Source organism: Vipera ursinii (genome assembly GCF_947247035.1).
Source record: "Vipera ursinii genome assembly, chromosome: 2".
Taxonomy (NCBI): domain Eukaryota; kingdom Metazoa; phylum Chordata; class Lepidosauria; order Squamata; family Viperidae; genus Vipera; species Vipera ursinii.
This window is the reverse complement of record NC_139513.1, coordinates 119,824,080-119,848,628: the sequence shown is the minus strand read 5'-3', so window position 1 is coordinate 119,848,628 and position 24,549 is coordinate 119,824,080. Positions and strand designations below refer to the sequence as shown.

The 24,549-nt window shown below is 39.7% G+C and overlaps 1 protein-coding gene across 1 annotated transcript in view; it reads left to right on the top strand.

Annotated features, from left to right (window-relative positions):
* SAP30BP (SAP30 binding protein) overlaps positions 1–17,921 on the top strand; it is a 39,083-nt gene extending 21,162 nt beyond the window's left edge. The window contains exons 4-11 of the mRNA XM_083354134.1: positions 4,976–5,018; positions 10,911–10,999; positions 11,971–12,062; positions 13,049–13,109; positions 13,618–13,669; positions 14,003–14,061; positions 15,330–15,411; positions 16,702–17,921. Coding sequence (XP_083210260.1) covers positions 4,976–5,018; positions 10,911–10,999; positions 11,971–12,062; positions 13,049–13,109; positions 13,618–13,669; positions 14,003–14,061; positions 15,330–15,411; positions 16,702–16,883 — 660 coding nt within the window. The 3' untranslated portion in view covers positions 16,884–17,921. The remainder of the gene's footprint in view (positions 1–4,975; positions 5,019–10,910; positions 11,000–11,970; positions 12,063–13,048; positions 13,110–13,617; positions 13,670–14,002; positions 14,062–15,329; positions 15,412–16,701) is intronic.
* Positions 17,922–24,549: the final 6,628 nt, after the last annotated feature.

Here is a 24,549-nt window from a genome sequence, read left to right as displayed (position 1 = left end):
CATGCGTGCTAGTCGTTTCCAACTCTAGGGGCTGGTGCTCATCTCCGTTTCAAAGCCGAAGAGCCAGCACTTGTCCGAGGTCGTCTCCGTGGTCATGTGGCCGGCATGATTAGACGCCAAAGGTGCACGGAACGGTGTTACCTTCCCACCGTAGTGGTCCCTATTTTTCTACTTGCATTTTTACGTGCTTTAGAACTGCTAGGTTGGCAGAAGCTGGGACGAGTAACAGGCGCTCACTCTGTTACGCGGCACTTAGGATTCGACCCACCAAACTGCCGACCTTCTGATCGACAAGCTCAACGTCCTAACCCACTGAGCCACCGCATCCCTAAATATGACACATAGAATAGCCCAAAACACACATTCTAGTAGAGAGAAGTTCCCTGAGGATGGGCTCCAGCACAAATCTGAAAGCTCAGAAGACTAAACTTCTGGTCCCAGTGACCAACTTAGATTGGATCTTGTAGAGTAGAAGTTTCTTTTTTAGATTAAGTGCAGGCAGGAGGATCTTGCAAATTTCAAAATGTTAATTTTGATACCCTAATTTATTAAGGTCAGTTGTTTGTATTAATTAACTTTGTAAATTATTGTTTGAAATGGGTTTATTTCTATAGCTTTGCACATTGACCAAAGTCTAACACTTTTACTGGAAGGAGAAGGGCATTGTGGCCAAGTAGATCTTAGATTTGTTCTTGTGTATCATTCAAATTAACTCAGTGAACGGGATGCTTTTATTTAGTCTTTTCAAAAGACTACACTGGTGATCTTCCAAAATCATGACTATTATTATTACAACATTTTCAGATTGAAAGTAGGCCTAAAACTCAAGCAGCTCTGCTTTCGGTTAAATTGGCATGAGATCTCCAACTGGAGGTGTGTGAGGACTGTACCTGTAGTGGGTAAGAAACACAAGACACAAACTTTGTGTGGCAGAGCATTGTAGTACTAAATTCAATCTAGAAGAGTGCTGTTAGAACAAAATAGCCCTTAATGTGATTGCAGTTGCCTTTTTCTTTTGGCAGCCTCATAAAAAATTAAAGAAGCTGTTGCTCAGTAAGTTTACAACATCAGAGAATGCAAACCTTGCCTAAAGGGAGAACAGTATATCTTCTTACTCATTCTTATATAAGGAAATGGGAGCCAGGAGGGATTTCCACACAGCTAAGCTGTTGCCCAAGAAAGTTAGAGAGTGAAATTGAACCTTTTTGCCAAAGGATGCAAATTCCACTCGCTACGTTTATCTTGAAGGATTCTCTTTGGTGTATTTCCTGGCAAAAAGACATACTCATTGGTTGAATCAGTAGTTAAGAATTTCTACCTATGGTATTGTATTTGAGAATAGACTAGAACAGACATGTCAAACACAAGGCCCGGGGGCCGGATCCGGCCTGTGAAGTGGTTTCATGCGGCCCGTGAAGCCATCCTGGAAACAGTGAGGAAACGGCCCCCACTGCCTTGGCCCTGGCCCACAGACCCTCAGATCTGTCCCACTCCTGCCCAGGCCCCCATAGGCACCCTTGATGCGAACGATGTAGAGCTGGCCACGCCCACCCAGTAGGCCATACACACTTTAGCCATGCCCATCCAGTAGGCCACGCCCACCCAGGCCACACCCACCCGGCCCCCTGAGGGCAACCGCAATGCTGATGCGGCCCTCAATGAAATTGAGTTTGACACCCCTGGACTAGAACCTATGTTCATCCTAGTGCCCTTCTGGCTTCCAGCAAACACAGGAGGGAGGAAAAAAAGCTTATTTTCCTGCCTTGTTTGTGAGATTCCCAGAACAGTCTGTTTCTGATGGGATCGTTAATTTTTTTTAATTTTTTTTTTCCATTAGCCTTTGTACACAGGAATGTATACTTAGCTACGATGAGAACAATAGAGGATAATGATAACTGCCTTGTAATTGTTCTTTCCGTTTGAATAGAATAGGAATAGTTTCTTATTGGGACAGCCAGTTTTGTGTAGTCTTAAGGCATCAGGCTAGAAACATGGAGACCACAAGTTCTAGTCCTGTCTTGGGCACAAAGCCAGCTTGATCACCTTGCGCTAGTCATTTTCTCTCAGCTCCGGGAAGGAGGCAATGGAAAACCACTTCTAAAAAGCCTTGTCAAAAAACTGCAGGGACTTGTCCAGGCAGTCTTCAGTTATAAGTGCGAACAATTAATCAAAACATACTTGATATGTTAGATCTTGTTTTACAATATGGAGATGGGTAGTCAGGCTCCAGCTGACATGATTGCAGACTCTTCCCCCCTTTTTTTGTTTTTGAAAATGCTCGGGATGCAAAATTCATGCTTAGATAATACAGGCACTTTCTAAGAGGAATCCATAGCTCTATGAGCGTGAAAAGGAAATGCTTCTTTTAAAATGATGTTGCCATTACTTGTTTTAAGAAGTTAACATTGCCCATAGTATTAGTTGATTTTTAAAGCAGTTTTTGGCCTGCTGATTTAGGTAATACATTTTAAACTTTCCTAGATTCAATGTAAAATCTCCTGGATTTTATGTCTTCTAGCCTTTATTATTACCCCTGCCTTTATTTTGAAAATTGGCTTTGTAACTGGAATTTCAGCATAGGGTCAGCTTTAAATATGCAGTTTGACATCTTAACATTTGACTTTAGTGCAGAATTTGAATGTGCATCATTAATTGTACACAGTTGCATGGAGAAATAAAGCAGACGGTGTTTGCTGAGGCAAAAAGTTGCTGCTTGGCGAAGGAAGGAATGAAGGAAAACTAACTATTCTTCCTATTTATGACAAACATTTTTCTAATGATAAAACTTTCTTTTAGGAAAAAAAAACACTATATAAAGCTATTTAACTATCTTTAGTGATTGAGAAAAGGTCTTAATCCCTTAGAGGTTTTTTAGAAAAGGTTATGTTGACATTATAGGGACGCGGTGGCTCAGTGGATTAGGACGCTGAGCTTGTCGATCAGAAGGTCAGCAGTCTGGCGGGTTGAATCCTGAGTGCCGTGTAACAGAGTAAGCACCTGTTACTCGTCCCAGCTTCTGCCAACCTAGCAGTTTGAAAGCACGTAAAAATGCAAGTAGAAAAATAGGGACCACTCCGGTGGGAAGGTAATAGCGTTCCGTGCGCCTTTGGCGTCCAGTCATGCCGGCCACATGACCACGGAGACGTCCTCGGACAAGCGCTGGCTCTTCGGCTTTGAAACGGAGATGAGCACCAGCCCCTAAAGTCGGAAACGACTAGCACGCGTGTGCGGGGGAACCTTTACCTTTACCTTTATGTTGACATTATGGATTTTGTAGAGCCAATTTCCAAAGTAACTCACTGAATGTTGGCCTTCTAAAACAAAATCCCCTGCTATGCCCACGCAAAATAGAAATAGTAGTATTTGTGGCAGTCATATTGCTAAGGCAACAAATGGGCAGTGTTTCTCATTTGAATGAGTAGTATCAGTGCAGTGTTAGGCATACCGTCGATATTAAGGCAAAGTCTTGACAAATTACAAAAGACTTGCTACTGCTCCCGGTGTCTAATTTAAGAAGAATTTGTGTTTTTTATGCTTGCCATTTTTCTTCATGTCCCTTGCACCCTTCCTCCTGGTAGTAGTACTTTCTCATATTTTGCACTTAATAATTCAGGAGAGTTCTGAGTAAATTCTTCCATTTGTAAACATAGAGCTGCTATAACACCGTACTGCTGTTACACTATCAGCTGAATCTAATCAGTTGTAAGGCCGGAAGTCCTGTATCTCTTCAAATACATTCAAGTTCATATCTGTACGGTCTTGCTTACAAAAATGTGTGAAATTTTTTTTTCTCAATAATGATTTCAGCATTGGGAGAAGAATCTGCCAATTATTAACTTTTGAGGTTGAAATTAGTCTCATTCGTGAGCACTAATCCAATGGATTTTTTTTTCTCATGGTAAGCAGACACACCTATCGTAACACAAGCCAAGCATGAACACAAAAACCTAAACTATCACATGTTTCCCATATAATAATAAGAATATATATTCTTCCTGCTAACTGTATCATACATGTCGGTGAATTCCATTGTTTTGCTTGTCAGAAATAGTTTCCCTCCCCCTTTTATCTGTATTCAACTGCTGCATTGATTGGTATTGGATATCTCATGAATGTTTACATTATGAGGGAGGCAAAAAGTGTCTTTATTCATTTCTCCATAATCATGCACAACTGATATTGAGACAGTCATATCTCTTTTACTTGCCCTTTCCTTAAGCCTAAAAGAAACCCATTACCATAATCTTCCTTCAAAAGTTCTTACTTTTGAGGATTTTATCCACTTCTGCTTCTTTTTGGGGTGAGGAGATCAGAAGATCAAAACAATATTTCATCATGTCTGCTAGTTTTTATACTTCGCTCCTAAGGATTCTCATAATGGGACTTTCCTTTTTTAGAGCAACCAGGCCTTGGGTTATTGAACTCATTGAGCTATTCACCATAATCCCAAATCACCTTCCTGTCAAGTACCATCACCTCAGACCATGTGAGCATGTACATAAGGTTAAGCTGCTTTGCTGCATTGTGCAGCATCGTACCCTGCAATTTGAGCACCTCATTCCCCCAATTTGGAAAGATACTTTTCAAGCTCTTTGGTTCCCCCTTTTATTGTTTCATTTCAAACAACAAATTTGGCGCTGGCCTAACAGCAACATAAATTGTATCAAAGTTCAAAGATATTACTGGAATAACAGTTAAGGCATTCAATTATAAAAAATTGTAAAAAAACAAAAAAGATACATTGGGAATATGGTTGATTCTGATTTTCTACAGTTCATTTGAGGTATACTCTTTTTTTGTTCCAAATTTAGGCTCTTGGTTGCACATGCTAAGCATCTGTATTGTGAACCTCGGAGTAGCAATTTATTGCGTAGACTTGGGTAATAAATACTGTACATTCAGGTGTTTACAAATCCTGAATACCATACAGGTATTTTTGCTAATCCTTTTTTTTTTCTTTTTTGCTTGTACTTAGGACTTTTCAGAACTGGAAAAGAGGGATCCCCAGGAGTTAGTTGGTAAGTATTGTAAAAAATATTATTTTTCCTCACCTTGTTTTTCTTGAACAGTTAATGCTATTTTGAATTTTCATGCAATTCTGTCCTCACTATAAAACCAGACGAGGCCAGTGGATAGAGGTGAAAGAAGAAAGGCATTATAGTCTGGGCTTAACTTTTGCAAGATGGCCGTGTATAGTAAAAGAACAGTACTTAATGGACTCCTTTCTCTTCCCTGTGACCTTTTTTCTGTCTACTCAATGTTTCTTCTTATTTGCTTGAGTCTGCTCAAGTGCATGCTTATTCATACCTCTTCACAACCAGTTACTTTCCTCCTTTGTGTAAGAATTATACCTCTGGCAGCTATCATTCTCATTTTTCTTATGCAATTGTTTCTTTTTCATGCTTGTCCTTTCCCATTCATTCCAAATATTCCTCCTTTCCCTCAAATGGCTATAGAGGGCAATGGTTATCCTGCCCATCTACATCATAATCTATAGCAGGGATCTTTTTTTTTGGCCCAACTACAGAAGAACATGCAGTCATTTCCACCCACTTTGTTTGTTTTCTCTTTAATTATTAAATGAATCCATTTTATATCCTTGAGTGACACTGAGGATATTGCCGGGAAAAGTTGCTTGCTTTTTTTTTTAATCCCATTTATATCCCACCCTTCTCCGAAGACTCAGGGCGGCTTACAATTTAAAGCACAAATCAATGTGCTTAGCAAAAAAATAATCCAAATCTCTTCAGTGGTTTCCTGGTCCCACAGATTTCTTTCTATAAATGAATTTATGCTTCTTCCTGATGCAGGAATCAAAGACCCAAACAGTTATCCATAGTTTAGGGGAAATAATGGGTACAATATTGAAATTTTATTTTAGTGCTTGCAAAAATGCCCCAGTGTTATTAAGGTGGTATACAAGAATTGGGAAAGGAACGTTATCAAGAATTAATATTAAAATATGTTGTTTTCATTGTGTATCCCTGAATGAGTTAGTTAACTGTATTTCCGTTGCAAAATGTATGATTGATTGGCACATTGATGCTCGCGATATGTCTGTTTTGCTGCCGCCAGAAAGTAAGAAAACCTGCTCTGCTTTGCATGAGATTAAGACAATCCTGGACTGAAGAGAATGCCAGTTTAAAGTTCATTACTTCCCTGTTGTTTCCGGAAAAATTTTTCTGCACATTGAACACTTAGGTGCAGTACTTCAGCCAGGCATAAATAGATAGACAATTCCATTTTGCAAATGAGTGGCTGACCCCCGTTTTTTTAGCACCTACTTATTACTTTTTAATATTACTTATTAAAAACTTAGATATAAGCATAATTTTGCAATGTAGCTAAAGCAGGAAACCATTTCAACACGCGAGAGATGCAGAATACTCTTGTATTTTCCTTTTACAAGCTTGAGCATGTTTCCTTCAAAAATTAAATGTTTAGGCTTCTGTTCTACCTCTGCCTTCTTATGATTTCACTACAGTCAGGCTTTGCAGGTTGTTTTTTTTATGCAGATACCCATACTGCTCAAGGCAGCTTACATGATGATTCCTACTTATTTTACACCTTACATAGCAATCCTGTAAGGTAGATTGCTCTGAGGGAAGATGGGCATTCAAAAACTATCCACTGAAGTCTGTGGCTAACCCAGAGACTTCAGTCTATATCATACCAATCCATTCCAACCCCACTTAATGAACACTATAATGAACTAGTTTCCCCCCCCTTAATTACTCTTCCAACCATATACATATATACATACAAACACACATACACCTACACTTTAATGTACATATATGAAATGAACTGCTGGCTTAAATGCCATCTTCCAGGCACCAGAGTCATTGAGAAATGACAATGATGGAGATTAGAGCCCAACACATTAGACTGTAGCATGGTCAATGTAAGTAGAAAAATAGGGACCACTACGGTGGGAAGGTAATAGCGTTCCGTGCGCCTTTGGCGTCTAGTCATGCTGGCCACATGACCACGGAGACGTCCTCGGACAAGCACTGGCTCTTCGGCTTTGAAACGGAGATGAGCACCGGCCCCTAGAGTCGGAAACGACTAGCACGCATGTGCGGGGGAACCTTTACCCTTTACCTTTACTAATTGGCTTGCTTTGTCTTGGACATGGGCAGCTCCTACTCCATGAAGCAAAAGGCAAGTTTCAGTCTTGTTGCGTGCCTTCTGTAAAGTGAGAGTTACATTTCTATAATATATTGATGCAATGATTTACAGAATCTTTTTAGGAATCGTATTATGATTGACTTTACCTAGATTGCCTTGTCCTAGTTTGCAGCCATTTTATGCTATCATGTTTAGCAATTCATAAAATGGTTGGGAAGTTTTGATACAGAAGTGAAAACACACCCTGTTCTTCTTTTGCTTTGTAGAGATAAGATGCAGGCAATACAATCACACTTTAGAGCACAGACCTGGATAATGGTGAAGCCTTTTCTACAAGTCACGTTGCAGAATTTCTGGTAGTCTGCTATAAAGGATGACATGCAAAAATAATCAACCTTACTTTGCTTTAGTAAATTATTAAAAATGGAACTATTGATTGTTTCTATTTTTTTTATTGAATGGTTTTAATTTTCTGACAATCCTTTGATTGAAATAAATAACGAGTGGGTTGCTAGACAGAAAGGCTTTCTCTGAGGAAACCATCCATTTCAAATGGTTGCTGTAAACCTTATTCATTGTACTCATCCATCCGTTAGAGGGAAAGCTTGAAAACTAATGAAAAACTCGTTTTCGGAAAATATTGTAAATGCATAATGTAATTTCCCCGTGAGGCACAAGGAAAGATCTGTAGTTGATTTGAGGAGAAACTGCATCCTGTTGATATGTGGCAGAAGTATAGGTAGCAGCCATTCATTAAGCGTCTGTTCAAAGTTTCTGTGGCACCGAAAAAAATGTCTGAAGGCCAGTTTTCACACGTATGACCATTGCAGCATCTCCATGGTCAGATGATCAAAATTTGAAAGCTTTACAACCGTGTTATTAATTTAACAACTGCAGTGATTCACTTAACATCTGTGGCAATAATTAAGTCATAAAATGGGTCAAAGCCTAATAACTGCCTCTCTCAGAAACGGAAATTTTGGATTTGGTTGTGGTCGTAAGTTCAGGGCTACCTGTCCCAATAAGGCAATGAAGGCTCTTGGTGTGGAGAAATACAAATGATACAGCTCCGTAGAGTTCTTTTAAGAGCAGGGGAGGTTTTGTGTCTTTGAATCAGTCTTGACTCCTGGCGACTGCCTTGGCAAGTTGCTGAAGTTTTCTTAGCAAGGTTTTGGAAGTGTTTTACCATGGCCTGCTTCTTTAAGGCTGAGAGAAAGAGAGTGACTGGTCAAAGTCACTCAGCTGGTCTTGGGCTTAGATGAGGCTAAAACTCAAGGTCTCCCAGCTTCTAGCCTGGTGCTTCAGCCCCTAGAAAAGATTCTCTAATGTTAGGTGATTTTCTGCCAATAAAGCACATCTATGCAGTACGTGGGTTAAAAAAAAACCCTGGACGAAGCAGATTTCTTTTACGGCTGATGTTGAACTATTTCTTGATACATTTCTAATTCCAGTCAAGTCCCAGCTTATTAAAGTGGCTTGCATTGCCTTAGTCAAACCTTTTGTCAAAACCATAGCTGCGAGGTATGGATAATTATTTCTTTTACAAAAGTGCAGGTTGTGCTCATAGTGGTGAGTCATATCTAGAGTCAACATCCTGGATTCCCAATGCAGTATTCTTTAGTCTGGAAAGCAGCGAGGGGACACACCCTGGCAGGAGTTGCAGCCCAGTGTCACTGATTGGGCTTAAAACAAAAGTAAAATTCCACCTTTGCCAAAATCACATAAGGAAGAATGCATAAATGTCTACCGTTGTATCCTGGCATTGTGCTCCTTTTCAAAGGAAAGATACTGTAGTGAAAATACCAGATGTAATTACCCTTTGTTTTCTTCTTTCTGTATACTGTACTAATCTCAAGCTTAAGTATCCAGTTGATTTAAATACCCATACAGAGGCTTTCCCTACCCCACTAATTGCTTTTCTCTCTTTGATTGTCTTTCGCTTAAAGGATTAGTACAATATGTTAGCTATTGTGCTAATCTGATACAGAAAAATTTGACATCAAGTCTCCCATTGGGCCATGGAGCACCTAGAGTGGCTTTAGGCAGCCATTAGAAAATTAGCATAGAACACACCATAATTGAGAATTATTATCTTCTGTGTATTTGCTATTTGATTACGTCGCTCTCCAAGCAGCATGCTGTTTCTATGTGATTTGTCTGAGCATGTCTTCTTCATATATTTTTTTATTGTAAAATGGTAGTAAGGAGAAGTTTTAGATAAATCCAAAACTTTTTGTTTACAGGTGGCACACAGTAAATATACACTTAAGTTCTCCATTCTCCATTGATTTCAGTTTAGGCTAAGTAATATATTCAGGATTTTGCCCTTACGCAATTGGAAAAAAAAAACAAAACCCACCCTCATCTTGTCCCAGGTGTTGGGACTCTTGTCTAATCTGCAAGATCAATAAATATCTTTCGTGTTTTGCTTTTTGCCTCCCCTGCCCCTACCGAAGTGCAGTTCTTAATTAAAAACAAATCACCCAGCCCTCGCAGCAGTAGCTGCAATCTGAAGCAAGTCTGTAGCTTGTTGTCGGGAGGTTCTGAAACCAGTGTGCGTTTCTCTGGAGATGTTGGCAAGGTTTCTTTTCTCATAAAAACGCATTCTCTGGAAATGTCAAAGAACATTTCTTTGTCACTTGTGACTGCTGGAGAATTCAGCCCTGCCTACCATCCTAGAAGAAAAGCTCCAATTACAGCGTCTTCAACAAATTTCCAAAGCTTGTCAGTAGAACAAAAATTCAGAAGAATGTATTACCTATATATCACAACAGAGGCCTGGCTGAGAGTCACTCTTAGTAAGCTACACACAGATTTGTGGCTTTACCTTTACTTAGGTGTATTTGTTTCACAGACGGCAGATAAAGGTAATAAAGATGCAGTCTACCAGAGGAGGTTCAAAGATTAGTATTAAAATGGTCAAAACTAATGAAAAGAGGTTTTGTTCTTTTCCATGAACTGCCCCACCCTATTATGTTCTTCATAGTAACAATTGAAAATTCAGCAGAAACATTTGTTCACAAATGAATTTTTCAGACCAGAGGCAGAGCCTCATGCCGAGGGGAGAACTGGAGTGCAGTACCCAATGTTGCCTTGGAATAATACACTTAGAAAAGCAGCCATTTTTCTGTTCCTGTAAGATGTTCTGTGTCTCCAGTCCTCTCCTTTGCCAATAGCTTGCTTAATATTTATCAGATTATGCCTTTTGCAATGTGTTTTAAATGAAGAACATCAACAAGCATCTTGTAGCATGTTGAGGCTCTCAAATTTTAGTCCAATAATCACACCCTTGATTAACAAATGACCTAGGGGAAAAAATACAAATAGTTTGCCTATATGTGGGGAAAAAAACCTTCTAAATTGAAGATCTCTCATATTGAAGTTTTTTTTTGTTTGTTTGTTTGTTTGTTTAACAAATTTAATGAATTGGATGACTGCGGGCAGCTTACAAAATTAAAGGTGGTGAAATGGAAATTTTGGCTATATAACAACACCAGTAGTCCTGATCCCTGAAAATATTCAGTTAGCGTGAACTGCAGCTTCTATCAACTCTAGCCAAAGTGGCCAGTAGGAAGTGGTTGGAGATTGTGAAAATTATAGTTCAGAATATACAAAGAGAAGTGTATTGTATGCATGCTTGTTTATCAGTTAACTTGCTTCTCAGATTTTAGGAGGCACTTACTTGTTTGGATTATCTACTGTTAATAATCACAATGCAACTTTTACAAATAAGCTTAATTTGCTAAAACTTCTCATTCTGATGGCTTCTTTCTTCCTAGCTTCCTTCTCCGAGCGGGTAAGGAACATGTCACCTGATGAGATCAAAATCCCCCAAGAACCACAAGGCAGATGTTCCAACCACTTACAGGTAAGGTTGTCCTTGATTTTTTTCTTCTTCTTTGTAATCACTAAGATCTTCTGTATTTAATCACCATCTTAATCTGAGATTCTGCAAAAAATATCTGTTTCAGGAGTCTTGGATGAAGGTCTAACCAAGCACATTTTCTTTCATATTCACTCCTATTATAATAGCTTTATAATTGTAAAGAGATCCTGTCTAACAGGATTATTATTAAGCCAAATGATGCTGTTAGTTGTCACTTGACGCTCACATATTCATCCTGTTTATTTTTTAACACAAGGGGGCTGAAATCACTAACAATATCTAAAACAACAACTTATTGGTATGGGATTCTGAAGAACACTCTTTGAAGTGGGAGGAATGCTTGTGTTTGCGTATCATGGTATCTGATTCTTTTCCTTTCAAGAGAAGCTGTTGTACCTGAACTCTTAAGAGACCTTTCACACATATTAAGGAGTTTTTTGTGTTTTCAGATGTGCCCAGCTCTAGATCTATATTTTTTACAGCCTAAGCACTCATTTCCTTAGTTTCAACCAAATTTCGTGGTTAAAGTGTGACCATGCATAATTATAGCTACTCTCTTTAATTTTTTTTTAAAGTACAACCATCTATCTGTACAAGAACAGTCTAGTTCACACAAAATAGATTGTGAATATTATATTGTTGCAGTGTGATTAAAGCAGGGTTGAGGAATCTGACCCTTCAGACACTATTGAACACAAACCCAAAGTAGCACTAGCTAATACAGCCAATTATGAGAGGATGCTAGGAGCTCTAGTTCAGCAACAGCTTGAGAGCCATTGACCCTGTCTTCCAAGAATATCTGGGCTTTAATTCAAAACATCTGGCAAGTACTAAGTTCTGTATCCCTCATCGTTTGCTCTTTAAGAGGAAAAGTCTCAATTTACCTTCTCTTTCAATGCTATATGCCTGACTATTATCATAGCTTTGCTTCTCCTCTTATATTTGACCTTTAGGATAAAATACAGAAGCTATTTGAAAGGAAAATCAAGGAAGGCATGGACATGAATCTGATTATTCAAAGGAAAAAAGAGTTCCGAAACCCCAGGTAAGAAGTAGTCTGGGAGCACATTTCTAGGTCACCGAGCTCAAAACTTGAGTGAATGCCAAATGTTCATACAAGGGCTTTTCTGCGATTGTAATATTGACACTTGTAAACTCCAACTCTCACATTGATATGCAACAGTGAAGACCCGGAGTCCAGAAATATATACTGTACTACCTACCACTCAGGGAATATCTGTGGACTCTTCATGAGTTGGGATTGGACTGAAGAGAAGATAGTTTTTGTTTCTGGAACCGGCTAAAGATGACAAGAATTACCTTTCTGTGTAAAATACATTCTTTAAGCTTGATGAAAATAGGCAAACTGGTTGATGCTTGGGTTCTCCCGCCCTCCCCACCAAAAATATCCTCTATAATAGGCATGTACAAACTGGGAGTAGGTTGACAGCTAGTTAATGGAGCCTCACAAGATCATAATAAAAATATTTTTTTTAAGGAGACTTATTTATATGTGGCCCAAGACAATTCCTCTTCACGCAGTGTGGCCCAGGAAAGCCAAAAGATTGGACACACCCGCTCTACGGAGATTTTAAGCAAGCCATGTGAACATTTTGTATTCTGACATACCATTTCCTGCAAAGGATTGATGGCTCATTCTTAATCATTCCCCCCCCCCCCCCCCAAGTTCAGTTAAATGGTTCGCTGTGGGTTTTGTAGGCAGGAGATTTGGAACATTTCATTGGTAGAAGTGGAAGGGCAATAGTAGGTAACATTGTGTAGTAGTGGGAATTTTCAGCCTTGATCCCCCCCTTCCCTTTGTCCCACTGATCTCTGAGAAATAAATTTGGACATTCTAGATTTTTATGAAAGCTTTCCGAAAATAATATAACTAATATAATCCAGTATCAATTTTGAGCCTAAATATGTCTTAACACACACACGCTGGTTTACTCCAAGCCAGAAACTATTCAGTGACTTGAAACTGGACAAGAAGTAATGGAAGTAATATGTTGCAATGCTTTGTTTCAGCATCTATGAGAAGCTGATCCAGTTTTGTGCAATTGATGAACTTGGCACTAATTATCCAAAGGTAAGTAGATTTAAAAGACTGGATTGATCACAGGTTTTTGTAGATCTTCTGTTGGTTATCTTCTGTTGGCTTGAGAAAAAAAAAGGAGTATTGCCAAATTGGAGCAATTATAGGATATGTGTCTGATATATTGTATCACACAAAACAGGTACCATCTTCACTATTCTGCCATTATTATGAATTACTTTTCTTATGGCAAGGACAAAAAAAAATAAAGATCAAGCTTTAGAACCATTGCTTCCCAGAATTTGTGGTCCATTGTAATTCCCACTGTCATGGCACAATTCAATACATTCACTGTTTTGAGTTATATACAAAAAAGGCAAGATAAAAAGCACTATCTTCTATGACAGAATGATTCTAGTTTTTATCTCTTTAATATGTCTATAAATGGTTTATGATAATCTACGTTTAACTAGGATGTGAAGTCAGGGGGTTCCTTTTCTTTTAAGTATTGCGTAATATAAAATCGACATATGTAACAGGGCTTTTTTCTGTCTTATTTTAGGATATGTTTGATCCTCATGGCTGGTCTGAAGATTCATATTACGAGGCACTAGGTATTGAAGATTTTTCTTTTGTACTTTCTCTAGGTTTCTAAGTCCTAGCCAAATGGGGAGAATATGTGGTTAAAATAATGCATTTGTCTTTATATGCTCTCTCTCTCTCTCTCTCTCTCTCTCTCTCTTTTTAAAGCGCTCAAAGCATTAGTTATGGCTTTTATATCCCCTTTAACTGAATTAGAGGAAACTTGCAATATTCTGTAATCTGGGGAATAAATGTTTTTATTAGATAGGGTTAGATGCTGAAAGTATTGTTTGAGATATTACTTCTTTGACCCACTTATTTGAATCTGTTGCATGTGTTTACTGTTGTTGTGGCTCTCTTTTCAGCAAAAGCTCAAAAAATAGAAATGGACAAACTAGAAAAGGCCAAGAAAGAGCGAACAAAGGTATCAGTTACATTTTGGAATGTAAAAAAATTAAAAGTGTCGCATTCCCAGTTTGCACTTTGATTGCAGTTAATTAAATTAAGCAAATTAGACATTCTTTTCTTGAACAGCCATGACAGATATTTTAAGTATTCCAAAAGCATAGATAAGGATGAGAAGTAATAATGTTTCTATTCCCAATAACACAGCACTTTAATTTATGTGTGTGCACAGGTGGTCCTCAACTTAAAACAGTTCATTTAGTGACCATCTGAAGTTACAATGGCACTAAAAAGTGACTGATGTGTTTTTCACACTTACAGCATCCCCATGCTCATGTGATCAAAATTCAGACGTTTGGCAACTGACTCATATTTATGATGGTTGCAGTGTCCCAGGGTCACATGATCCCCTTTTGTGACCTTCTGACAAGCAAAGTCAGTGGGGAAACCAGATTCATTTATAACCGTGTTACTAACTTAACTACGTCAAGAAAAGTTGCAAAACTCATTTAACAAATGTCTCACTTAACAACAGATATTTGGGGCTCAATTGTGCTGTAAGTAGAGGACTATGTGTTTGTGTGTATCTATCTTGAAAAAACAGTGGTGTTAAGGAATTGTTTACCTCAGAACCAACCTGATCTCCTTCCTGTAGAACCTAGTAGTAAACAGGCCTTAACTAGTAAAGGCCTGGATTTAGTGTATATTATCCAAATAGTTAATAAGATATAAGTAAGGGTTTCTCAGTAGCACATTGAGGCTTTTGTTTCTGTCACAGCCATTCAAATTGTCCCTTGCATTGTAGTATAATTGCATAATTCTACAATTTGCCTCCTTCCTGCAATGATCTTGCAGTTCTTGAAGTATGATGAGATTGTTGGGATTTTTCCCAGCTACTGAGTTGCCATTGTTAATGCAAATTGTTAAGGTTATGCATGTAGAGACATGCATTCTAGAAGTTCTAATTTCCTTATGTTTTTACTGTTAAATAGTATGAAGTTCTAATTAATTGTTTTAAACTCCTTTATTCTAATTAAGAGAGGTAGTACTTGAATAAGATGGAAAATGGAGGAGACCCCCTCTTGTCTGCTATTCATGAAGAAAAATCATTATTATTTCTTGGTAAATAGCTGACTGCTCATTCACTGAATCTCTGTGATCCTGTCAGAATTAAGAACACAGGAGCACAGATGTCTTTTTAACCATTTGTTTTGGCATGTTCTTAATTCCTTTGGATAAAAATCAGAAGCACAGAGTATAATGGCCCTTCGTTTTTTTCTTCTCTAGATTGAATTTGTAACAGGCACTAAGAAAGGGACAACAAATGCTCCCTCTACAACCACCACAACAGCTAGCACTGCGGGTGGAGGTAAGTGACAAGCCTGGGTTTGAATTTTTGTTCTTCCTTATTTGATGAAGGCCTGCTTTCTCATTTGTCCACCACTCCTTCAACATTGTGCATCTTGACCACTGGTCAACCAAGTGATGCTGCTATGTTCATTGTCTGGAGGCTGTTTAGTCTACATCAGGGGTATCAAACTCAATTTCATTGAGGGCCGCATCAGCATTGTGGTTGCCCTCAGGGGGCTGGGTGGGTATGGCCAGGGTGGGTGTGGCCTACTGGGTGGGCGTGGCTAGAGTACGTATGGCCTACTGGGTGGGCATGGCCAGGTCTACATCGTTCGCATCAAGGGTGCCTATGGGGGCCTGGGCAGGAGTGGGACAGATCTGAGGGTCTCTGGCGGAAGGAGGGTCTCTGGGCCAGGGCCAAGGCAGTGGGGGCCGTTCCCTCACTGTTTCCAGGATGGCTTCGCGGGCCGCATGAAACCACTTCGCGGGCCTGATCTGGCCCCCGGGCCTTGTGTTTGACATGTCTGGTCTACATAGTCTTGTTCAAGACTGGCATACAATGTGGGAGTCTTCCTGGATTTCATAGCCTCTGCCCAATTACCTCATGACAACTGTGGACCAGAGGGTCTTCTACAGGTTCATGGCCTTCACAGATTCATCTGCTGTGCTACAAGTTCTACCCTTTCCTGGACTCCAAGTTCCTTCTCGTGATCACTCAGGCCTGGCCGTCTGAGAGATCGCCTCTATCCTATTATTTTTGCCTGCCTCATAAGATCTGACACAGCGGATGTGCTTTGTGTCCTAGCTATTAAGCACTGTCATCCGAGGGGTTCCAGAAGGTGCATCTTTTCTGTTGTGCCTGCCTCCTGGAACCCCAGGGATTGGGTTGCTCTGACCCTGCAAGCCTTTACACATTTTTCAAAAACTGGCCATTGGCCCCAGGCTGCGGGATGTGTTGCTGATGTGCCCATTTAATACGTATTGTTGCTTTGGGTGATGATGCACGTTTCCCCCTATTAATATTCTTTATGGGTTTTTAATAGTTCACCACCCAATGAATAAATAAGTAAGGTTTCCATCAACAGAGTCTCCATGCAAACTTGTAGTAATCATTTGTTAGTCTCAAATGTGAGCATAATGTCATTGAATTGGAAAACTCATTTGAGATTAATGATTTCCCCAACAGCATTTTGAGGTGGGATGGGATGACTTTAAAAGCATTTTTTACTTTTGGGGGAAAGTAAATTTGCGATAAGGAGAATTTTAACTAACCAAGACTGCTAAAATTCATGCTTCTTTCAATATACAGATGCACAGAAGAGGAAAAGCAAATGGGATTCTGCCATTCCTGTGACAACAATAGCTCAGCCCACCATTCTCACAACCACTGCAACATTGCCAGCTGTTGTAACTGTAACTACCAGTGCAAGTGGATCCAAAACAACAGTCATTTCAGCTGTTGGCACTATAGTGAAAAAGGCAAAACAGTGACAAGCACAGTAAAGAAAACTGGTTGAGTGACTGAAGCTTTCTTTCTCAGATTTGACTGACACAAAATCACTGTCTTTGAAATACAGAGGGACAGTCTTTTCCTGATGTGGAAATGAAAGACTGTTTGCAAATAGGAAAAAGTTGAGTGGACCGTCCTATTTATAATGGAATTTTCTGTGAAAAAAAAGCTCTTGGGCTTTGCTTTAACTGCTTCTTAAAGTATTGTGTGCAATGCAGTGTCACTATGTCAATGTTATACTTCATTGAAAACTGTATTACAATTGTCACTGTCTTAGGACCTTCATGGAGTGTGAAGCTCTTTAAGAAGCTTTTAGAAGAAAAACTGTACTGCATTGGACCATTTGGTAACATTTTTTGTTCTGTTTGCCTCCAAGAATTATAAGCAAGATTCAATACTCCTCAAAAATTTAAGAAGAAAAAAAGTACATGACAATTCAGTTTCATGGAGGTCATCATATGGATTAAGATGAGTTATCCCATGCAATCCATTTAGATTAAATGTCACAAATCAGGAATTGGAACATTTTGAAGATTGAGACTTCATATTAGTAGCCCTTCCTGTCTTTAGGGAATCTTTGTGCAGATCTGAATGCAACTAATAGGAAGGTTTATGTGAACAAAAAATCAAATATGGTGACATAAACATTTTAGATGTCTTTTGTGTATGTGTGATAGTAAGGTTCCAAATAGAGATGTATATAACTTACTGATATCAGAACAGAATTTTCCAGAGACTTCCAGAACATTCTGTTCTCTCTCTGGACAATGCTGACCCTCCTCACAAACCATGCCATTTTGGGGGCAGTTAGGCAGTTTCAGAAGTAAATGCTCTGAACCACTACCTGTGTTCCCTACTTTCAAACTACATAATTGTATAATAATGCCATTTTCACTACTGTAATTTAAAAAATGCTATTTTAAATTTGTATAAGCTTTCTTACTGGTTTGACTTAAATGTTGGAATATAAAAAAAACTTGAAAATGTGTCTTATTTGTATTGCTGTCATTTGTTTTACATTGTAGCTGTCAATTATACACCTGATAACATTCGGTGAATGTTGAATTTCATTGGTCTTGAAATTCAAGGGGAGGGGGAGCAGCACAGATGAAAGTGTTCAGCCAGATTTTCTTCATTCCAACAAAAATCAGCTTAATGCTATAAATTTAAAATACTTATAGGAGAATAAAGGGCCCCCTTTAGTCCAACCATCTGTTTTTTTCTTCAACCATTTGCATCTCCTTGAAATCTTTCATGCAAGCCACACATGATTAGTATACCTTTCTGCCCAAATTCCTTAGCAACTATTATTAGCTTGTAATAATAATTAGTAGAATTTAGAGAGTGCATCCTTGACATTACAGCAAATAGCTCTTGTTAACATAATCCTTTTCTAATTCCCTTCTAGAACCTTTGACACTGAAGGCCCTCACTGCACCTTGAGACAGAGTATTTATTTGCACAAGGTTCCTTTTTATTTTTCATTATTTATGGTGTATTACAGATACAAGAGTTTTAGTAGTATATCAATAAATACTTTTGTCCGTGCTGTGCTCAGGCAAAATTATGTAGGCTCAAAAACTCTACAGTTAGTTTCTGCTTTCCAGTAATTATGCCGGGATAGGCTTTAATCTTAACAGTTCTGAGATTGCCTGCTGTAGATTGCTTTTAAATTTACCTTAATCGGTCCCTATTTTCAAATCTTATTTCTTTTAACCATCCCGGGTTTTTTTTTTATTTTATTTTACTTTTTCTGTAAAGATTTATCTGTTTGCTCTACAAGCTGGCATACAATTAGTTCAGACTTCTAGCAAAAGCTCTTGATCCTTTCCCTGGCAGCCTGCAACGAGGGGGAAGAGGAAGCGCATAAAAGTGTCAAGAAAAATGAATGGGGTGCAAAGAAAAAAGCAGTTTTTTTCAGATGCACCCACTATTGAAACACATTGAAATTGTAAGTATCAAAAAGAAACATTGAAATAATGTGTGTTTTATATTACCATCATTGGAGGAGAAAAATGCCTCTCCTGACTGCAATGATACATGCTGGAACTTGATTAACCCTAGCACATTTCAAAAAAAAAATGGTATATAAGCTACCTCAGCAACTCAGGATGAACCGTCTTTGTTTTTATGAGGGTACGAAGAAGAGTAAGTACAGTACATATAACCGCTGTTGCAATAACTACCATCCTATTTCAATCGGTATAGTTCAAGGTTTTTTTGGGGGGAAAATAGAGACTTTGTACAATTCTGCAAGTTTTCCCCTATTCTCTTGTCTCCACTGACATCAATGTAATGTTCTTGGAGATTAAATCAAAAAGTTATTGAGGGAGTCCCTCCTCATCCGTGAACTTGTTTTTATGCACTGATTGCCCTGGTCATCCCTCAGTGTCCAACTCTGCAAACTTCAAAAACGTTTATGTTCCTTTCTCTGCCAATTTTAAACCACTCCTTTGTATACAGTTAGCAACGGGTTGGTCTGGAATGAATTCATTTTGCTGAGGGAGAGAGAGAGATTCTGCTTTTCTTCAGAAAGAACTTGACATAAACTTACATAAAAATTAATACAAAATTTGGAATAAATTTTGTTTTTGGCGGGAACAAAAGGATGGTCTCTTAGAATTTATAGATTGGTTGATTGTTCTAAGTATTGTATTATATATACCGTAATCGATATGTATCTTAAGTGTATTTTATGTGTATATATACATATATGAATATTGTAGACAAGAAGGTATGTCAGTCCGTTTGTACCGTGTCCAATGTTTTAAATAATAAATTTAATAAAGAATTTTTTTAAAAAAATTAATACTCATGGGTACAGCACTCCCATGGACCTCAGAGCAAAATTCAGAACAACATGGAAGTTGCAGAGTTTTAACCAGTAGAAAAAGCTCATAGAGGCCTGCTCTGGGGTGCTTCCCTTTCCCCCACTTTGAGTGCTTCTGTTTGTGGGAGAGTGTTGTCTCCTATTCTCTAGTGACTCACATAACTTGATTCAGATAGTTGCAACTGTTTGGATTTCCTGAAGAAGTATTATGGCCAGGCCAAATCATTCCTAAAATACTTCTACAGTGGTCTAGAACAGGGTTCTCCAAACTTACAAACTTTAAGAGTTAGAACATAGAACAATAGAGTTGGAAGGGACCTCGGAGGTCTTTTGAAAGCCTTCAGTGTTGGAGCATTCACAACCTCTGAAGGCAAGCTATTCCATTGGTTAATTGCTCTCACTATTAGGAAGTTTCTCCTTAGTTCTAATTGCTTTTCTCCTTGGTTAGTTTCCAACTATTGTTTCTTGTCTTGCCTTTTGGTGCTTTGGAAAATAGTTTGACCCCCTCATCTTCGTAGAAGCCCCTTAAATATTGGATCAGTGCTATCATGTGCCCCCTAGTTTTTCTTGTCATGGGACTAGACATACCCAATTCTTGTAACTGTTTTTCATACATTTCAGCCTCCAGCCCCCTAATCATTTTTGTTTCTTTTGTCTGCACTCTTTCCAGAGTCTCAACATATTTTTTTTTGGTATTGTGGTGATGCAGTATTCCAAGTGTGATCTTACTAAGGCTTTGTAAAGTGGTACTAGAACTTCACGTGACCTTGATTCCATCCCTCTATTAATGCAGCCTAGGGTTGCATTGACTTTTTGGGCTGCTGCCGCGCACTGTTGGCTCATATTTAAGTGATTGTCCCCTAGGACTCCACTTGTGGACTTCAACTCCCATACTGGCTGGGGAATTCTGGGAATTGAAGTCCACAAGTCTTAAAATTGCCAAGTTTGGAGACCCTGGTCTAAAATCTCAGAACTGCACTGTTTTGTTTGAACCAAGATAGGACATCCATATAAAGTTCTGGGAGCAGCCTTTTTTGTGGACACTGCTTAAAGCAACCTTCTACCACTTTGGGCTGCTGTATTTCAATTGTTTTGAGATTATGACTCCCAGAATCCCTAACCAGCAAGGCTATCTGTAAGATAGTAGTCCAGGACTGAAGTGGCTGAAATTGAGAAATGTTTTCTTTTTTTTTTAATCCCATTTATATCCCGCCCTTCTCCGAAGACTCAGGGCGGCTTACAATCTAAGAAGCACAAATCAATGTGCTTAGCAATAGCCTTCATTCTATGTATATGCCTGCTTATTAGGGCTTTCGGGGGGCACCCAAGCGGCATTATTACAAAGTCAGCTTATTGCTCCCAACAATCTGGGTCCTCAATCTTGGAGAACAAAAACCCCTTCCGGTGCATCTTGGTAGTTGGTAGATTGCCTTTTTATGATAACTCATCTTCCTCACCAAATTTGACACCCTACAAATTTCTACTATAAATCACCCTTTTTATGTATAATTATAAGGATCGTAAGGGACGTGGTGGCTCAGTGGGTTAGGACGCTGAGCTTGTCAATCAGAAGGTCGGCAATTTGGCAGGTCAAATCCCGAGTGCCACGTAACAGAGTGAGCGCCTGTTACTCGTCCCAGCTTCTGCCAACCTAGCAGTTCAAAAGCACATAAAAAATGCAAGTAGAAAAACAGGGACCACTACGGTGCCTTTGGCGTCTAGTCATGCCGGCCACATGACCACGGAGACGTCCTCGGACAAGCGCTGGCTCTTCGGCTTTGAAACAGAGATGAGCACCGGTCCCTAGAGTCGGAAACGACTAGCACGCATGTGCGGGGGAACCTTTACCTTTATAAGGATAGTATGTTTTTCTGGATGCTGCTGCTTACTTTGTTCTCATCTCTAGATTGTAAACCCTTTCAGGCAGGGGCCTATGACCACTTATTCTTGGTAAAGGACACTGGCAGGGCTAATGCTAGGATTACATTTGGATGACACATTAACTATACAGACTATGATTAGATGTGAGCGTGCCTGTTCAAGCCACCTGGCTACTGTGTCCTATCACCTTTGAGGTTATACAACTCAATATTACCTGCTGCTGGCTTACTGAAGAATTACTGGGTATTTTGCTTTCAACCCTTGCTAACTTTGGAAGAAACTTAAAATGATAGGTTATGCCAATGTCACATTGAAGTTACCATTTAAAAAACACCCAAAGCATTAAAACAGGAGCAATTAAGACATCAACTCATTTTGTCTTAGCCACTCGTCATAAAAACTAAAAACCCAACCGTTAAGAACTAGAAAATTAAAAACTTTCAAAATGTTTAAAGGATCTAAAAGAAAATAAGGAGAGAGGTAATTATCTCTTAGGAATGATTTCCATAAATATGGGTCCATCTTTTATAAGTTCCTGCCCATGCTTGCCTCCTTGGCTATCAAGGCCACTAGGCATATGAGCAGCCCTTCTGCAGCTCTACAAAGAATATGGCCAGATGAAAATTGCTATTTATCAAACAAATGTTAAGCTGATGTGATTGGGTGTTGTTGTTTTTTTGAATACCCACTACACAAAGTATTTTCTACTACCTCAGCTTCTCTTGTTCTTTGTTTCAGAGCAGGAAGGCAAAAGTTCGGAGGGCTTCACATAGCACTTCTCAGCAACTCTTTAAAATAGCTGGATCATAGCTATAGTGTGATTCCCAGGGGGGAAAAAAACCCATTTGCTCTAATGAGTTGCCAACAAGTGCTACATAAGTCTCCTTTGGATCCAAAAGTTCGCAGACTTTTGATATATTTTTTTTAAAACCTTCCATTTCTCTTTCATTATGTGGGATCGGTCCCTGACTTCAGATTGATTAAGCTTAAACAATACAGGTAGTCCTCAACTTACAGCAGTTCATTTAGTGACCGTTTAAAGTTACAACGGCACTAAAAAAAAGTAACATGACGATTTTTTACACCGATGACCGTTGCAGCATCCCCATGATCAAAATTCGAATTCTTGGAAACTGGTTCATATTTATGACGGTTGCAGGGTCCTGGGTCTTGTGATTCTCTTTTGCGACTTTCTGATAAGTAAAGTCAAAGGGGAAGCCAAATTCACTTAACCACTGTGTTACCAACTTAACAGCTGCAATGACTCACTTAGCAGCTGTGGCTAGAAAGGTCGTAAAATGGGACAAAATTCACTTCACAAATATCTCAACAACATAAATTTTGGGTTCAATTGCGATCGCAAGTCGAGGGCTGCTTGGATTGTACAAATAGAATCCTACTTCCACAGCTTGCAAACTGTTACTTTATTAAGCTGGCTAATGAAAATAATGCCTGAAATAGATGCAAGGATGGGTGTCCTTTCTTTGTGTGTGACGGAGCGCCCTAATTTATTTATTTATTTATTTTATTTTATTTAGTTACATTTATATACCGCCCTTTCCCTGAGGACTCAGGGCGGTTTACAGGGAATTAAAAAAATCCACCATACAAAAGTTAAAAACCAAATTAAAAAATATTAAACTGACCCTGTACTATTAAAAACCCCAATTAAAATAAATTTCTCCTCAGCCTGGGCCCGAGAGCTCAAAGAGCCAGGTCTTCAGGCCCCGGCGGAATGATCGGAGGTCGGGGGCAGTCCTCAGCTCCACCGACAGCTGGTTCCAGAGGGCAGGCGCTCCCACTGAGAAGGCCCTATCCCTGGGTGTCACCCGCTGGCAATCTCTTACCGGTGGCACCCTGAGAAGACCCTCCCTGTGGGAGCGCAGTGGACGAAGGGAACTTGATGCCGGCAGCAGGTGTTCCCTCAGATATCCCGGACCCAGGCCATGTAGGGCTTTATAGGTGATAACCAGCACCTTGAATTTCACCCGGAGGGCAACCGGAAGCCAATGCAGCTCGCGGAGTAGAGGTGTTACATGGGAGTATCGGGAGACCCCCATTACAACTCGCGCGGCCGCATTCTGCACCAAGTGCTGAAACTATCCAGTGCAACAAAATCCTTTCTGATTCACAAGTTCTGAAAAAGGAAGTCCTTTCCCTCCCCCCTTTCTTTTTTTCTGCAGAGAGAAATGGCCAGAAATCTATTTGACTCCATAACTTGGAGCCAAATGACTCTAAGCCAGGGCTTTTCAACCAGTGGTACGGGTACCACCTGTGGTACATTGGCACCTGGCAGGTGGTACGCAACCATCCTAGAAAAGTGGTAGTGGGAGAAGGAAATGAGCTGAACCGGTGGCAGCAGCACACAAGCCTGAGCGAGAGACGGTTGGAGCTGCAGGGCTGTCAGGGCTCAGCAGAAGTGCCAGGATCAGCGCTTCTTTGGGGCTGTCAGGGCTCAATGGAAATGCAAGGATTGGTACCAGGCTCCAGCTGGAGCTCGACGCTGATCCTGGCACTTCTGCTGAGCCCAGAAGCAGCGCCGATCAGCTGGAATGTTGCAGCATCTCCAAGGTCTTGTGATTTACATTCAGATGCTTGGCGACTGATTCATATTTATGACGGTCACAGTGTCCCAGGGTCATGTGAAGTGACCAAAACCTGCTGCAACCACCCAGAAGATGGGGAGGGTGAATAAAAATCAAACTCCCCCCATCCCACCCCCGCTGCCAATCCTCAACAGAAATGCTCACAACAATGCCTGCCATTAGTGCAGGTTCGAGTCCCACCAGGCTCAAGGTTGACTCAGCCTTCCATCCTTCCGAGGTAGGTAAAATGAGGACCCAGATTGTTGGGGGCAATTAAGCTGACTTTGTAATAATGCCGCTTGGGGGGGGGGCGAAAGCCCTAATAAGCAGGCATATACATATAATGAAGGC